The sequence below is a fragment of the Cricetulus griseus genome, chromosome 2 (assembly GCF_003668045.3).
Source record: "Cricetulus griseus strain 17A/GY chromosome 2, alternate assembly CriGri-PICRH-1.0, whole genome shotgun sequence".
NCBI lineage: Eukaryota > Metazoa > Chordata > Mammalia > Rodentia > Cricetidae > Cricetulus > Cricetulus griseus.
Window position 1 is genome coordinate 448715828 of NC_048595.1, and position 13217 is coordinate 448729044.

Here is a 13217-nt window from a genome sequence, read left to right on the forward strand (position 1 = left end):
AGTATAAAAGTTGTTGGTAGGGTATTATTAGTGTTTGCCACTCTTGTGGTTGGTTCATAGAACTGCTTTTAAATTTAAGCACTGGTTGTGGTAGTCTGGACTGTCTTGCATCATAGGAGGTTCACCTCTGTCTCCTAATGATGACTGAGTTTCAGTACAAGGGCTTCATTGAGGACAGAGATAGTTCAAGGTGACTTAATAATACACCACACAAATGCTTGTCCTATTTGACTTTTGTTTTGGTGCAGAAATAGTCAATATAAATTGCTCTGGAAGGTATGGGGTACTAGGAAAATAAGACTGTGGTTTTCTAAATTTACAGTTCCCTCCAAATAGATATACCTCTAAGTTTATTAGGAAAACCTAAATGAGAATATACTCCATGCTTTCATGCATATTTACATATAACGAGGATTCTGGAAACCTTCCACTTAGAAGAAGAGCTTGTACTTTTCACTCTGATATTTGTACTCTAACAGTAGCATTTTAAATTCTGGAGCTTCAGAAACATGGGCCTCTTCATCATTTCCTCCCTTGCTTATCCCATCTTAAATGTATAGTTCTCTTTCTGAGTTTGCTTGCTATCAAAGTTGAAACATCTGTTTCTTTTGTTTATGCCAACAGATCTCACAGGCACTTAGGCTTTCACAGAAACCGTTCATGCAGATGCCAGCCGGGTGTGGGCAATTAGCTGCGTAAGTGCCAAGCAAGCTCACACTCTGTATACTTACAGATAATCATTTCCACCCCACCTACAGGTCTCTTCTCTTTATCTTTTTTATCTTTAGTGTGTAATTAAGCCTCTCTACTGCATCCAGAACAATGTTTTATAGTATGAATAAGATTCTCAGAAGGGCTGAAAATATGTGTAATTTTAAAGTCCCTCAACCCCTCATTTAGTAGATTTGAGTAGACAATGGATTTCAGAGGGACTCTCAGCAATGAGAAATACATTTAAGAAAAAAAATGAGAGAATACACTCAGCAGCTAGGCGAATCCCTGCCAGGGCAGCACTTTCTGATGTTGAATAAAATCCTGGGTTAACTATGTATTGTAACTTCTCTGTGACAGAAAAGATGCTTCAGTTTTCCTATTGCAAAACACCTTAGGGTCTACTGAATTAAAGTTCCCCACAGAGCACACAGAGTTACTTGTTTTGTATTAGAACGACAAAGATATAGTTAACCATCACAATTGAATAGTTACAAAGATATCAGAAATTAACTCTGTGGTGATGAATTTTCATGATTAAATTGACAAGAATCTCCAAGGAGACACACCGCTGGGGTTTAGATGAATGTGTGCAATACTATTCTGTCTACTGGTTTGGGTCTCAAATTGGATAAAATGGAGAAGGGGGAGAGGAGGGAGAAAGGGAAGGGAGGAAGGAGAGCAAAAGAGATAGAAATGGAGACAGACAGAGATAGAATCAGAGACAAACACAGACAGAGACACATTAAGCAGCTAAGCATCAACTCTCATCTTTCATTGCTTACTGGTCTTCCCGGATATGAGGAGTCCCTTACTTCCGTCACCAAGGCCACTATCATACATTCCCAGCCACCTTGGCCTGTATCACAGCCTTCCCTGTCACCATGGCCTCTATCATGCCTTCTCTGCTACTGTAGACTGTTTATTAGTCAGCATTTTTCTAGAGGAACAGAGCATATGGAAAGAATATGGATTTTATATGATTGTGTGTATTGCTATTCCATTTATCAGCTTGGGTCTCAAACTGAGTAAAAGAAACAAGGGAGAGAGAATGGGGAGAGGAAAGGAGGGAAGCAGAGAGATATAGATAGATAGATAGATGATAGATAGATAGATAGATAGATAGATAGATATCAAGCAGCTAAACACCAACTCTCATCTCCTGTTACTTCCTGGTCTGCCCAGATACTAGAAGTCTTAGTCCTATGCCCATACATATATATGCACATGTATATGTAAATGCATATGTATATTTGTGTGTTCATTTATAGTACATAATATTTATAATACATATGCATTCATTCATGTATACTGTATATATCCATATATGTGTATATATGTTAGAGAGAGGGCATGCAAGTAAAAAAAATAGCAATCTTCCTTCTTGTGTCCTTTGTACAGGCTGCCAGCAGAAGGTGTGACCCAGATTACAGGTAAATCTTCCCACCTCAGAAGATTCAGATTAAAAGTGATTCTTCTCACTTCAAGTGATTTAATTAAGAAAAATCCCTCACAGGTATATCCAGCAGTTTGGGTCTTAATTAATTACAGATGTAGGCAAATTGACAACCAAGAGTGACCATCACAATTCCACCCCTTGTCAACTTTACACACAATCATATCTCCTTATGTCATGTTTAATTTCCAAATGAAACCAATAAACAGGTCATAATTATGCCAAACATGATATAAGTATCTCTTGTATAAAACACAAACATACCATAAAATTTTAGAATAGGTGGCAATGACCTTGGAGGGACACTCTTTTAGTATCTCAAACTTAAATATGATAATCACTGATACTCTCTTATTTGGTGTTGTGTTGCCTGATAAAGATTCAAGGATAGAAAATGTAAATATCTGTGCAAAACATATTCCCAACCAAATACAACATAAACACTCATATCAACTATAATTTTCTTTTTGCAACTGGACAGCTGGTATTTAAAACTGCCTTCTTCTACTTTGATGATTCCCTCATGGAAAGCCTCACCCTCCCTGGGGAGTGGATGGGGGACTGGGATTGAGGGGGTCAGTGGGGGGGTATAGGAGGTATGGGAGGGAGAATGAACTGGGATTGATATGTAAAATAAGATTGTTTCTAAATTAAATAAAAAAGACTATATTAATAAATTCAATAAAGTTGCTGGATAAAAACAAAACCAAACAAAACAATTTTCTACTACCCATTCTGTATTTCTTCCACCCTCAGCAAGCACTTCAGCTAGTCTTGTTTTTTTCCCTTGAGGAAGGACTGTACCTTCAGTCCTGAAGGGTCTATAGGCCTTGTCATCCTTCCTGGATTAGGCTGTTGTAGTTTCTCATTGTCGTTAACCACAGGATGTGGTAACACAAAAGGATGCCTAAAGGGCTTCCTTTACCCCAGTTATAATCTTTCTTACATCAATTGTGGAGAAGAAATCCAATTTCATATTGGTAATCTGGATAAATCACACACCCCAACACTTCTTTCTTGGCATGTTGGTTGTGGGCATCAAAAGCCCAAAATGGCTAGGGGGAGTCTGAGCTTCCAGTCCAATGGATGCTCATTGTATCTCCTGGCAGGATCTCTCAGCCCTTTGGAACCAAAATTTCTAGGTCAATAGAGCTTAAGGTCATGGAAACAGGAAGTAAAATCTTGTTAGTGGGTCACTGGAAATGATAGTGAGTGGAACCATTTCCTTTCCCACCCCTTGACCAGTGGATCCTGACTGTAGAGAAATTGTACCATATCTTAGATGCTGATTTAAAGAATATAACACTTTCTGGAGAATGCTGCCCAATTCCTCCAGGATACTGCCACCTAATTTGCATTGTAACCATGTCACTGTGTCACAAAAGGGCCACTACATATTTATGTCATGGTAGCTGCTTCAGGATTTCGGGTAACATGGTAAGGTCACAGGACTCTGTTATCATGGGCCCACAGTCACACTTTTCTATCTGTGAAGTGACTTCCTTGGTCAGGAGCAATATTGTATGGAATACCATGATATGTATGAATGATTGTGTGAATGCCATGAGGCATTCTCTAAGTCCACAGATGGTGGTTTGGCATGAGCATTACGCACAGGAAAGACAAACTCATAACCAGAGTAAGTATCCACTCCAGTAAGGACAAACTATTGTTATTTCCATGTCACTGGATGGTCACCTGGAGAAATGGTGCTATATTTGAGGCTCAGTGTTGGTTTCTGATGTTGGCAGATCTGACAGCAGCAGCTATATCCATTTCAACCTTGCTGGTGGCAGTGCGTTTTGTTGAGCCCATGCATTACCTTAATCTCTGCCACCTTGGCCACTTTGCTCATGAGCCCATTGGGTTGAGAAATGATAGGGGTAGCTGGGAAAAGAGGTTGATTGTTCACAGAACAGGTCACCCTATCTTTTCAGTTACTGAAATCATCATCTGCTGAAGTTACCTTGGATGTGCATTTACATGGGACATAAGTATCTTCACATCCTTTGCCCATTTGGAGAGATCAGATCAATCCCTATCCTTCTTACCCAGATATATTTCTCACCAATTTTCTGATAATGCTCTTTCTAAGTCCCAGACTATGCAGGAAATCCATTGGTTACAGTCCATGAATCAGTGAACAATCTCATATCTGGCCACTTTTCCTTCCAAAGAAAATGTATGACTATGTGAATTGCCTGAAGGTAGGCCCACTGTGAAGATTTCCATTTGCTGATGCTGTCTTTCGGGGTTTTCCCAGACACGAGTTATAATTCTGTAGCTGTCCACTTTTGGGTGGAGCCTGCTTACTGTGCAGAACCATCAGTAAATCCAGCCCTTGTCTTCTCTTCTTCAATCAACAGACAGGACACACACCGAGAAGCTATAGATGCATGCTAGACAGCAGATGGCATTGTAATGGGGGTAGAAGCCATGGGCATTTGGGCAACTTCTTCATGAAACTTGTTTGTGCCTTCAGGACATGCCTGGGCCTGACCACATATGAAACAACTCATTGGGTACCAGTGCTGCTGTGTCAGTATGTCCTGAACTGGAACTTACATTCCACAAGATCACCTCTTTCTGTTTTCCATTCCGTGGAAACTTGTACAAGGAAAAGGGCACCATGCTTAGTCTATGGAGGACTTAGCTTTCTAGTAATTCGAATAATTCATTTGACCTAACTGAACTAGTTCAGTGTGGTCCCTAAGAAGTTATTTGAGATTGCAAGCTTTGTTCTCATTCTCTGACTCTGTGATTTGTGATAGGAAAGCTGGAGCTGCTTAGATTATTTAGGTCCAAGTGGAAGCTTGCAACAGCAATGAAAAGAATGGAACAAGTCAAGCTTTGGATGAAATGGCTGCATCACTGAAACAATTCTAACATCTGCACTATCTCAGAACCTTCAGCTTTGTGAGTCAATCATATGCTCTATTGTTTAAAGCACTTTGGGTTAGGTGTTTAATTGTGTACTAACTGAAGAAGCTCTGATTCAGTAGCTTGAAATTCTAAGACTTGAATTTTGGTGCTTACAGACATAAAAACATAGGCAAGTTATCCAACAAATTTGAGCATTTGTAAAATGATCATGGTAATATCAAGTTTTAAATTCATATATAACATATATATGGGAGAACAAATATAAAATACTTTGCTCAGAATAGTTTTCTATAATGAATGTGACTCCTTTCATGCCTGGCATACAACATGCTTTTTATATATAAATGCAAGTTAATCAATTTATACTCTGAAATTACAAGAAATTTAAATTATTTTCTCTAAATTCTCACAAACATGAATGAAATAGATATCCAAAATCATGGTACCCCCCTTGGGTTTAAAATAAGGATACATTTGATATTTCTACAATATGATTCCTACATACAAGGCTCAGGAAACATTGAAGAAGAAGGGATGGAAAGGTTGTAAGAGTCGGATATTAGGAAGTCTGCTGAGAGTGTGTCTTCTAGATACGACAAATAAGCTATGACAATATGGCTGCCACAACAAGATCTGAGCAATTCCAACACTAGTCAACATCACAACACGGATGGGAGAAATCTCACAAGGCTCCCACCCATAGATGAAGAGCTATAGACAATTAATGACTGTTGAGAACTACAGAAATAGTCTTCTGCAGAAATGAGCCCTTTAATTCATTATCCAATATGCAATGGTTAGTCCTGAAAACATATAAATACAACATAGGTTGTATTTAGATATGTAATAACATATTTGTAGCAATAATAATAAAAGAAAAGAGACCAGGAATTAGAGAGGGAGTTGGGGGAGGGTATGGGAGTTCAATGGAGGAAAGGGATGGCGTGATATTTTAATTACGAATAAAACTTTAAAAGGATACAAGAGGAGGCATGATAGAAATAATTCAGTGCAAATAGAACTCCCAGAATCCTTTGCATACTGACAAACAGTAGGCATCTCTGTGGTTGTCAGAGGACTGCATTTCATACAGAAAGCCTGGACTTTAAAGTAACATATGGTCATGGTAAGAGAACTTCTCAATATTGTTTGGTCACCCCTCTTAGAGGTTACTTCTACTGCACATGAGCAAGTTACAAGATGGAGGGAGGATAGGTTATCTGGTGCATTTTGATAGGGTTGAGAGGACTGTTAAGGTATGAATTAAACTTGTCATGAGAGCACTTACTGGTATCCACTTCAGTTACGACGATTGGTTTGGAGAACTGAATCCGGAATCCCCAGGGGTAGTCTCCAGTTCCTTTGAATAGTCTCACAGTTCTCTCTCGAACTGCAAGAAAACAAAGAATTCATTACTTTGAGTTGACATTCAGTGCTATAAGTGGTGTGTTTGCTTGTTGGTGACATGTCAGGCCCAATAGCAATGCTCCAAGTAATACTAGACAATAGAATACATTAATGATACTAAATTCTGGGTTTCATATAATGTGGTCTAATTTAATCTTCACAACCGATGATGACTGATGGTGAGAGAAGAAAATATTGAGATGTAGAGAGGTTAAGTATGCATGTCAAGAAATAAAGCTTACTACTGTTAGGCAGCAATATACCTTAGGTTCTATAATGACAATTAGGGTAGACACTTTTCTGATTACAAGGGAAGGCCCCGTCAGGCATCTTCCTCACTATTCTTAGGAGTCTTAGCTGAGGTCATCCTTGTGGATTTCTGGGAATTTCCTGAGCACCAGTTTTCTCCCTCACCCCATAATGATGAGGTTTTCTCCCTCACTCCCTCTATTAAGACACCTCTTCATTGCTCTCCCCTTCCCCCCCCAAATCTGGGCATTATTGATCCCTCCTATTCCCATCCCCCACCACTCCCTTAGGATTCATCCTTAACCACTCTGTCATAGCTATCCAAACAGCACACAGGTCTTGAAACACTGAGTTGCCTAGATCTTTAAATAAGAGACTTTATTACAACATTATTCATGGAAAATGAAAACTGAAGCAGAGTCCACAAACTCATTTACAAGAAGCCAAGAAAAGTAAAAGACCTGGCTCACTCAGAAAAAATACAAGAGCAACTGGGTTTGAAGAGGATGGAACTGTTAGTTTTGGTGATATTGTCAATGGAGAATCCTACACTCTTTTCAGTAAGAGTACATGGAGTTTACAGCCATCAAGCTATCTTCAGTTACTCTAGCCCAGGCATCAACTGTGCTTTTCCTCCTGTAATTGTTTTCTTCCTGCTACCTTCACACCTTCTTTTCTGTATCATGGTCTCTGTAGTGTGTGTGTGTGTGTGTGTGTGTGTGTGTGTGTGTGTGTGTGTATGTGTGTATGTGTATCTGTGTGTATGTGTGTGTGTGTGTGTGTGTCTGTGTGTGTGTAGGTGTGTGAGTGTGTGTGTTCCTCACAACGTCTGCTTGTTAATCATTTTAGCTTATTCATAACATCAATTGACCCTCTTTATTCTTCTCTACCACAAGTGTATGCCCACTGTGAAGAACAGCCTCACAGACCACTGTCTTCTCTGTTCAGAATGGTTAGGGGTTGTATTACTCAGAGATGGGGAAAAAAGCATCATTGGCATTTTTACTTTGGAGACTTGTAAACAGTATGTAAAGAGTAAATGATAATAAAGTATAATGGGTAACTTTCCTGAGCTTTAGAAGCAGATTCTAAATGGTGGTTCCACTCCCAGGTACTTGTGAAAACGTTAGGCAATTACAAAGCCATTAAAAAGAATAGGGGTGACCTAGCACCTTAAAATGGAAATTTAATAGGATTCTCTTTCATACAAAGTAGGAATGGGTTAGAATTTCTGGGTAAAATATTTTGCTGCTTCTTTTTCTTTTGTGGATGTTACTTGTTACTGCTTAGATTCAGACCTTTCTCCAGGTGGAAGTGGAAAGATGTTTCTTTTTTGTAGACTTGCCTTATCTTAAAGCCCACATCCAAAGACACGTTCAGAGTATTCATGTGTAGACAAAATATACGCAGAATTAAAAGCATGTAGGAAGCCAAAGGAACTTGTGAGACATTGAAGTGATGGAGAAAGATGCTCCCGAAGGTGGTAAAAAAAACCATGGTTTAGCCTTCCACTTGCTATAGAATCTCATCCTCAACATGGAGGACGGATGGCTTTATATGAGCATTGTTAGTATTCAGGCATCTGTACTGCCCTACCCTTGAGGTTCTGACAGGATACACCCTCAGATGCAGCCACTAAGAGTACCACCTGTGCACCTTCACTGTGTTCCCTTTAAAATGGCCCCGCCCACCTCCCATCCCTCTCTCTTTCTTTTCTCCATCTTTCTCTATGTCTGTCTGTCTGTCTCCAGCTCCCCCTCTCTCTCCTCCCTCTTAAAAAAGTCCTCCACTTGAACTCTGCCACATGGCATCTGTCTCTCATGCACCATTTTTTTTTAAATTACATCAAGCATGTCTCATAACATTAGCAAAACTATTGTTATTATAAATTTATATTACTCTGCAGAGCTTGTAAGATGATTTGCTTGATTTTTCTCTCAGGTATTCTGAGGTGAATCCATTATATTTTGTACTAGGTTTCTTGTGAGAAGTAACAAATATAGCAAAGCATTCTGCCCAGGCATGCTCAGTTGTGACCACCTTTTTGGTCAGATAAGGAAGACAAGCATCTGATATCAACAAGGAGACCTTCATCCATTCTCACAGGTTCATTGCAGTCCCAAGAAGGAGACGTTAATTTACAAACATTTGCTGTGCACTGCTGTTCTCCCCAGCACTTTCTTGTGGGACAGGATTGTAGTAGAGTCAGAGAAGTACCCTTTCTGTTTGAAGCTTACGTGCTTGACACTTGTTGCCAAGACTGGCACCATTCAGGGATGGGATGGAAGGATACAGTGTCTTCACGTGGATGCTGGAAGGGATGTTTGTTTTGTAAAATGCCCAGAGAAAATGTGTTGTTCTTCTGTTTTCAACAGGAAAAGCATAATAATATAATAATAATGCTGAGAAGGTGTTGTGTGGATTCTTGCTCTAAGTTCTGTGTTCTACATTGCTCTGTGCCTCTGGGAAAGTTTGTTACTCATTAAGGGAATTCTCTCTTGGCATAAATATTTGGACAGTGTCTTATTGGATCTCATAATTTAAGAGTCAGAACTGGGAAATTCAAGGACTTAGGAATTAATATTTCAACACTCCGAGATAGGCTGGTAGCTAATCAGGACCAAAGGAAAAGCAGAAATCCATTTCTGACTTCTGTAACAATGATTTCTAACCTCTCTACTGTTCAAGGTTTCTTGTTCCCTCTAGGTTACTCCCTTGACTCTATCTTCTGCTTTTGACAGATTGATTTACCCATCACATATTTGATTAATGGAAGATTTTTATGTGTTGAATCAAATCAAATCACATTTGTTGTTTTGTTTTTATATTTCATGAGACTATTAAAACAGCTATTGCTTTCAAGGTCATGTTTTTGTGGTTTTTGTTTTCAATCAAGCAAACTGAATGTCAACAACATGTATGGAAGAATAAACATTCCAATAAAGTCTGTAAATGGTGAGCTCAGCTGTAGAAGTCTCCTGTGGGAGGACACAATCAACATGTTTGTAATGTGTGCCTCTCCCATTCTGAAGACAATTTTCTCATATTTTAAGATTTATAGTCTTACTTTCCCATGGCACTGTCTAGTGTATAATCTATAAGTGCCACACAGCTGCTGAGAAGCCACAAATGAATGTCATTGTTGTTTCACAGACTGTGGATGCGTCGTCAAGTAATTTATCCCTCTAGACAACCCTTCCTTAGCATTATATTGTTGGTTGTAAAAATCCAAATACAGGGTGAATATTTTCATAGAAATAACAAAACTCACACACTGCAACACCCTACATTCTTAAGGTGGCTAAAGCAATGCATCTTTGCAGGCAGAGATCCTCTTGTTTGACTATTTTCCAACTCAGAAATTCTAGGAAATCAAGGGTTGAGCTTTGCTTTACAAGTATAAAATTTATTTTTATAAAATAAATCATAACCCATGTAAATTATCATTACAGTATTTTTGAAGTATTATTAGGTTATTAAATTATTTTAGTTAAAGTTGTCCACTTGCCTGTGGGTCATTTTTCTAATGTCTATATACTTTTCTCTATCTCTCAATGTGACTCTGTCAAGAAGACATGCATCCTAGCATAAATAACATTTGAAATCTTCATAACAAGCAAACAAGTAGGACGGTTTCAGTTTACTGCTTCATGGTGCTCACTTGCAAAATGTAAACAGATTTCATACACATTCATGTATGCACACACATATAAGCACATACATATAAGCCTATATGTGCATGTATATGTGTGTGTAAGAAAATATATCATATGTATCATATATTATAACATATAATAACATGCATTGTGTTATATATAATTGTATGCAATATGTAATATAATGCCTATGATATTATATAATATGTACAAAGTTTTATATTTACTATATACAAAAGCAGTTTTATTTTTTCTCTCACCAATACAAAATTATCATAATAAAGAAAATTATTGTTTTTTGGTGACTGGGAACATAGTAAATATTACAGTAATTTCACATTTCTTTCAGACCTTCTATATCATGGTTTATATTACACTGATGAGAGGAGTAGTTGTGTTTTATTTATTATTATGTAGCAGATTCCAGGGGGAAGGGAAATATAGTCAAAAATTGTTGTTTATTTGATATGTGTATTATGTGATTAAATTGTGTCTAAGTTACACATAAATAAACAAATATTCTACACAAAATAAAGTGAGAGATAGAAATAGCCAAGATGTATAAATTGTCTGATTTTAATTTTCATGTCCATAATTTCAAGTTTTATAATGCTGTATACATCAGCCTGAAGAAGAGCAATGAGCATCTTTTGTAAAGTACCATGGCTGGTGAGTTACTCAGAACTCACTCAGCAGTACTTCCTGCTCACTACACTTAACAGTCTTTTATTCATTTGTTCAAAAATGTTTCTTGCTTTTCTAAGATGAGACAGGTCCATTGTAGGTGCCCGGAATCCATCAGTGAGGTAGTCGGATTCCCAGCCCTGAGGCTCCTTCTTTAACTCTGGGGTTCTTCCATTATGTTGCAACTCAAATAAAAATTATACATAGAAACTTGTATATTTTTAAGATCACTATTGGATCTTCACCATCGATCTTGTAATTTTTTCTGACTCATTTTATTTCTTTCTAGTAAGAAAACTTCCTGTAAGATTTGTCATATTTAGTGTTCTTTTCTGAGGTAGGTTTTATGGACCCCAGGCTGAGCTTATACTCATGTACTGTAGGCTGACTTTGGATTCTTTTTAATAAAAATTATTTTTATTATTTTTAATTATGTGCATATTTGTGTATTTGGGTGGGATTTGTGCATGTTTACACAGGTGCCAGAGGCTTTTTGAGTGCCCTTCATCTGGAGTTATAGGTGGGCTTTCTGTCATGGGTGCTGGGAACCTGACTCCAGTCCTCTGCAAGAACACTGTGCATGCACTGAGTTATTTCTCTGGCCACAGCCCTGCTCCCTTTTCCTGTATGCAGGATTTAAGGCATGTACCACTATCCCCAGCTTACATTAGTTTTTACTTCATATCTGGAATTATTATTCTGAAGAAATAGCAAACGCACTTTTTTATTTTTTTGAGAATTTTGTATGGTAGATATTTGCATAATTTCCCCTCTCCCTCTCCTCCATCCAACTTACCCCCATTCCCCCAACTCTCAATTTCGTGGCCTCTTATTCTTCAGTTATTATTGTTATACACACACACACACACACACACACATACACACACACACACTTATAAATACAATCTTCTGGATTCATTCCTTTAGTGCTGTTCATATGTATAAATGTTTAGGTCTGTCTATTTGGAGTTATATGACCCATCAGTGGGCTTGTTACTGAAGAAGATTGACTCTCCCCCTCTCTCATAACCTCATATAGGAGTGGAGGCATTGGGAGATTTCCTCCATCTGTGTTGGCTCATTAATCCCTGGTGTCTTAGTTAGCGATCCTATTGCTGTAACAAAACATCATGACAACATGGGAAGTTGGGGAGGAAAGGGTTACTCAGCTTACCCTTCCACATTACTGTTCACCACTGAAGGAAGTCAGGATAGGAACTTAAACAGGGCAGGTTTCTGGAGACAGGAGCTGAGGCAGAGGCCATGGAGGGGTGCTACTACTTGTTTGCTCTCCATGGTTTGCACAGGCTGTTGTCTTATAGAATCCAGGACCACCAGCCCAGTGGTCCTCCCACATTGATCACTAACTGATAAAATGCTGTACAGTTCCATCTCATGGAGGCATTTCCTCAAGTGAGACTCTTTTCTCTTTCATGACTCTAACTTGTGTCAAGTTGACACACAAAACCAGGCAGTACAATAATGTCTTCTGTCTTAGTTAGATTTCTATTGCCATGCAGAGATAACATGACCATAGCAACTCTTATAACATTTACAGTTTCAGAGGTTTTGTCCATTATCATGGAGGGACATGGTGCCATGAAGGAAGACATGGTACTAGAGAGGTAGCTGAGAGTTCAACATCTTTCAGGCAACAGGAAGTGAAGTGAGACATTGGGTGTGGCTTGAGCATATATGAGACCTCAATTCTGCCTCCAGAGTGACAAACTTCTGCCAACAAGGTCACACACTTCAACAAAGCCACACCTCCTAATAGTGCCACTCCCTTTGGCAGCCATTTTCTTTCAAACAACCACACCTGGTATCTTTTTTTTTTTTCAGGAATAGCTCTTAAAATAGTTTTCATTTTAATAATTTCAGATTCTTTTTTCCCCTTTTCTTCCTTTTTTTCCTGAGACAAGATTTCTCTGTGTAGCTTTGGAGCCTGTCTTAGAATTTGCTCTGTAGACCAGGCCGGCCTCAAAGTTAAAGAGAACTGCCTATCTCTGCCTCCCAAGTGCTGGAATTAAAGATGTGTGCCACCATTGCCTGGCTATGAGATTCTTAAACTCACTTCAACTACCCATATTCTTCAGTATTCAGGGCTGGAAACTTCAGAGGCTCTAGCTATGAGTTTTCTCTTTCTTTCTTTCTTTCTTTCTTTCTTTCTT

At 38.6% G+C, this 13217-nt stretch overlaps 1 protein-coding gene across 1 annotated transcript in view; it reads right to left on the bottom strand.

Annotated features, from left to right (window-relative positions):
• Window positions 1-13217, bottom strand: part of LOC100753122 — a 110268-nt gene that overhangs the window by 68855 nt on the left and 28196 nt on the right. Inside the window, exon 6 of the mRNA XM_027395996.2 lies at window positions 6339-6440. Coding sequence (XP_027251797.1) covers window positions 6339-6440 — 102 coding nt within the window. The remainder of the gene's footprint in view (window positions 1-6338; window positions 6441-13217) is intronic.